Source organism: Pteronotus mesoamericanus, unplaced genomic scaffold (genome assembly GCF_021234165.1).
Source record: "Pteronotus mesoamericanus isolate MK-2021 breed Mesoamerican mustached bat unplaced genomic scaffold, CSHL_Meso_final contig_78, whole genome shotgun sequence".
Taxonomy (NCBI): domain Eukaryota; kingdom Metazoa; phylum Chordata; class Mammalia; order Chiroptera; family Mormoopidae; genus Pteronotus; species Pteronotus mesoamericanus.
This window is the reverse complement of record NW_026555258.1, coordinates 30550728-30555330: the sequence shown is the minus strand read 5'-3', so window position 1 is coordinate 30555330 and position 4603 is coordinate 30550728. Positions and strand designations below refer to the sequence as shown.

General features: G+C 52.1%; 1 protein-coding gene across 1 annotated transcript; it reads left to right on the top strand.

Moving 5' to 3' along the window:
- Positions 1 to 1697: 1697 nt before the first annotated feature.
- Positions 1698 to 3472, top strand: CCIN (calicin). The gene has a single exon (XM_054584982.1). The coding sequence runs from the start codon at positions 1706 to 1708 to the stop codon at positions 3470 to 3472; it is 1767 nt and encodes a 588-aa protein (XP_054440957.1). The 5' UTR covers positions 1698 to 1705.
- Positions 3473 to 4603: the final 1131 nt, after the last annotated feature.

The following is a 4603-nucleotide window of genomic DNA, read 5'->3' as shown; positions in this document are numbered from 1 at the left end:
CCTGCGTGTTGAGCTCCTTCCTGGGAGCTCCCCAAGGCTGGTCCGGGTGGGGCCCGCCGGAGGCTCAGGCTGGCACTTAATCCCTACTTGGCAGAGACGCTGCGGGAACTCCACGCCAGCCCGGAGGCGGGGGTGCCGAGCTGGCCGGGCGGGGCATCGAGGGGGGACGCCTGTATCTGAGCCGGCTCCTCTCTGGCATACCCCAGTACTGAGGCTCAGTACTCCTTCTGCAAAGTGGACAAAGGTGTGTTTGCGGTGATCGTAAAGAGGCTCTGTCATTTGAATGCCAGGGTCGCAGCCAGCGGATCTGCCCTGTAGCCTCTATCGGGACTGTGGGCGTGGAGCGGGACGGCGGGGGGCGGGGCGGGGGGACGCAAGTAGGTGGCAGCCCAGCAGAAGAGGGGAAACCCCACGGCCCTTCACAAACCGCAGACTGGTGCAGCCGAGGCGGCGCGCTCAGTGTCCTAGAGCGGGTCGCTTCTGGCGCTGGTTCCCACCAAGCAGATGACCCTCCAGCCCCACCGTGTGGCCGCGGGCAGCTCAGGGAGTCTGCCCAAAGGGACCCGCGCATTCCAGACTTCCGGACAAGTATTTATGAAGGAAGTAGTCCGGAGAGTCAGCGCTTGGCGTTCTGATGCAGTGTTAATAAAATAACGACAAGTAGCATTTATCCAACTTTTGCTACAAGCCAAACATCGTGCTTAACATTCATTTCAATGAGTTTCTCATTTAAACTCTTAATGCTCTTTGAAGCAGGTACTATTATTCCCATCTCACAGATGAAGAAACTGAGGTTTAGAGACAATGGACAACCTGTCAAGTCCACACTTGATGGAGAGCTGATGCACTACAGCCCCCCAACGTTTTACAACTAGAGACTTGGAAATGTGCGGCGAATGTCCCAGTGTGCTGTGCAACTGAAATAATCAGGCATCCCCCAGTGCTCAGCTAATAACCGCAGCCGGTGAGTGGCCTCCACCTCTCCCTCTATGTGAAAGAATGGTATCTGTGGCTACGAAGGTCAGAAGCCAAAGGACAGAGCTTTTCTTCTCTGATGCCCAGGAGCCTTTGCAGAGAGAGGTACTTCAAGGCCTAAGAATCAGTTACCAGGGTAAGCTGAGTAGTTAGGAGCTTCCTAGAAGAGTGGAAAGTGTCCTGAGTTACAGGAAACTTGGGTTCCAGGTCCTGCTCTGCTTCCACCTGGCTATGTGATCTTGGGCAAGTCTCCTCTCTTATCTGGGCCTCAGTTTCCCTCCTGTACAATGGGAGGATTCATCTAGACCGTCTAACAATCCTTTTCCTTCCCCCAACCTCCCTCATGCCTCCCTATTCTATCCCCACCCAAAGTGACTCTGATATTCCAGAAGCCTTGAACTGAGGTTTGAAGGTCCCAGGTGGGAGTTGCAACTTATCTCTGGGTTTCCTCCTGAGCGCTGGGCCCTGGACACTAGGTCCTGGCAGCGTATCTGGTCTTGGCAGGTTGGAGCCATAAGAGGGGAGAAAGGCCCTGTGCCTCTGAGAAATGCCCCTGGAGGCCTGCATTGTGATAACCTCATCTACTCTATGACATCATCCTCTCTCCCACACCCAGGCCTCCCTGATAAACTGCTCTACAAATGACCATCAATTTGAATCCCAAAGGCCTGAGGAAGTTTGTTCTCCAGTACCTGCTGCTGATCTCCTGCCTCAGCCAGCAAGAGGCACCATGAAATTGGAATTCACTGAGAAAAATTACAACAGCTTTGTGCTGCAGAACCTGAACAAACAGAGGAAACGCAAAGAGTACTGGGACATGGCTCTGACTGTGGATCACCATGTCTTCTTTGCACATCAGAATGTGCTGGCTGCTGTCTCTCCACTGGTGAAGAGCCTCATCTCCAGCAACGATATGAAGACCACCAATGAGCTCTTTATCACCATTGACCCCAACTACCTGAGTCCAGCCACAGTGGAGCAGCTCCTGGACTATTTCTACAGCGGCAGGGTGGTGATCTCAGAGCAGAATGTGGAGGAACTCCTTCGTGGGGCCCAGTATTTCAACACACCACGCCTTCGAATCCACTGCAGTGACTTTCTGATTAAGTCTATCCGCCGTGCCAACTGCTTGCACTACCTCTTCTTGGCCGAGTTGTTTGAGCTCAAAGAGGTATCAGACTTGGCCTACTCTGGCATTCGTGACAACTTCCACTACTGGGCTAGCCCAGAGGGCTCTGTGCACTTTATGCGCTGTCCACCTATCATTTTTGGTCGTCTGCTCCGAGATGAAAACTTGCACGTGCTCAATGAGGACCAGGCTCTCAGCGCGCTCATCAACTGGGTGTACTTTCGATTGGATGAACGGGAGAAGTATTTCAAGAAGTTCTTCAATTACATCAATCTTAATGCCGTCTCCAACAAGACACTGACCTTTGCCAGCAACAAGCTGATGGGCATAGAGAACAGCTCCGCCCATGCAACCATGATTGAGAGTGTCCTTGTGGACCGCAAGCAGGAGAAGCCATGCAGCCTGCTGACCTACCAGCGGAAAGGGGCCCTGCTCGATTCAGTGATCATCCTGGGTGGCCAGAAGGCCCATGGCAAGTTCAATGATGGCGTGTTTGCCTATATCATACAGGAGAACCTGTGGCTGAAGCTCTCAGAGATGCCCTACCGGGCAGCAGCGCTTAGTGCCACCTCTGCTGGTCGCTACATCTACATCTCTGGTGGCACCACTGAGCAGATTTCAGGGTTGAAGACAGCTTGGCGGTATGACATGGATGACAACTCCTGGACCAAGTTGCCTGACCTGCCCATTGGACTTGTCTTCCACACCATGGTGACTTGTGGGGGGACAGTGTATTCAGTGGGTGGCAGCATTGCCCCAAGGCGGTATGTCTCTAACATCTATCGCTATGATGAGCGCAAGGAGGCCTGGTACCTGGCAGGGAAGATGAGTATCCCTATGGATGGCACAGCCGTGATCACCAAGGGCGACAGGAACCTGTACATTGTCACTGGGCGGTGCTTGGTGAAGGGCTATATTTCTCGGGTTGGGGTGGTGGACTGCTTTGACACCAACACTGGGGATGTGGTCCAGTGTATCACCTTCCCCATTGAGTTCAACCATCGGCCCCTGCTCTCTTTCGATCAGGACAACAACCTCTGTGTGCACAGCCATCGGCAGAGTGTGGAAATCAACCTGCAGAAGATAAAGGCCAGCAAGACAACCAGCTCAGTGCCTCTCTTGCCCAACAACTGCCCTTTGGATGTGTCCCATGCTATATGCTCCATTGGAGACAACAAAGTGTTTGTATGTGGGGGCATCACCACAGCGAACGATGTCCAGACAAAGGACTACACCATCAACCCAAATGCCTACTTGCTGGACCAAAAGACAGGCGCGTGGAAGACCGTGGCCTCCCCGCCGGAGGCACTGGACTGTCCTGCCTGCTGTCTAGCCAAGCTACCTTGCAAGATTCTTCAAAGGATTTAAACCACTTTTTAAGTGGGAGAATAAGTAAATGCATTATTATTCACAATTTAATGAGAGAGGGAAAGAAAGGAAGATGGCCTGTTGGTTCCTTCTTTGTGTTCCAGTGTGTATTTGGCCCTGAGGTGGAGATTCTGAGCTAGGGCTGCTCCCAGTGGGTAGAAATTCAGGGGCACTCTGTCACTGGAGGGATCCAAGCTGAGGTTTTGGAGGAGTCCCCCTGGTGGGTAGGATCAAGGCACTGGGCGAGGTGATGTCTGGAAAGCCCCCCTGTCTGCACCCCCGTAGTCACCTTACAGGCATCTGCTAGACTAACAATTAAAACATTTGCTCAGTTGGGAAGTCTCGGACAGCTCTCACATTCACTTCCCAAGAGTCTGCCCAGAAAGGCCGGGGAGGTCCAATGCTAGGTCAGGGAAAAGAGCCTCCTGGGCTAGGGAGGAAGAAGGTACTAGGAGCCTGGCTCAGGGGTGGGGACACAAGGAACAGGCTGGGGGTGGAGGGGCGAGGGCGGGAGAGGCAGGGTTATCTGGCTGTTGTGTTCAGCCGTGCTGTGATGGTGTGCCTGTGTTTCACTTTGGGTGAAGTTGGGGGGTTACATACAATTGTTTCTAGTAAGCAAGGTTCACAGAGAACTTTCTGGAGGGTGAGAGTGGCTGCTTCGCAGGGCGAGGTGAAGTTTAAATGTTACAACGTGCAAAATGCCAAGGACAGGCCCTGGCATATGGCCTTTGAAACTCCCTATGTCAAAACCTTGGTGAACTTGCCTCAATTCTAACTACTTCTGTTTCTCTTACATTCATTTATTTACTTACATATAATCCTCAACAATTTATAAGAAGTAGACTAAGTCCCTTAATACCATATCTAATCCTCATTCTTCCAGTCACTCTCATTCATGAATTTACTTACCCATTCATCATTTCCTATACACACACACACTGCTCAGTGAGGCCTCTGTGCAGGTCCCTGTTCCAGGTGCTGGGGTCACAGGCATGACAGGAACAATCTGTGTCCCTGGGAGGGACTACCTATACCAGTGCCATGCACCAGGAATATTATGCAAGCCACTTGTGTCATTTAAACTTTCCCTGTAGCCGTATCAAAAAAGTAAACAGAAACAGGTGAAATTAA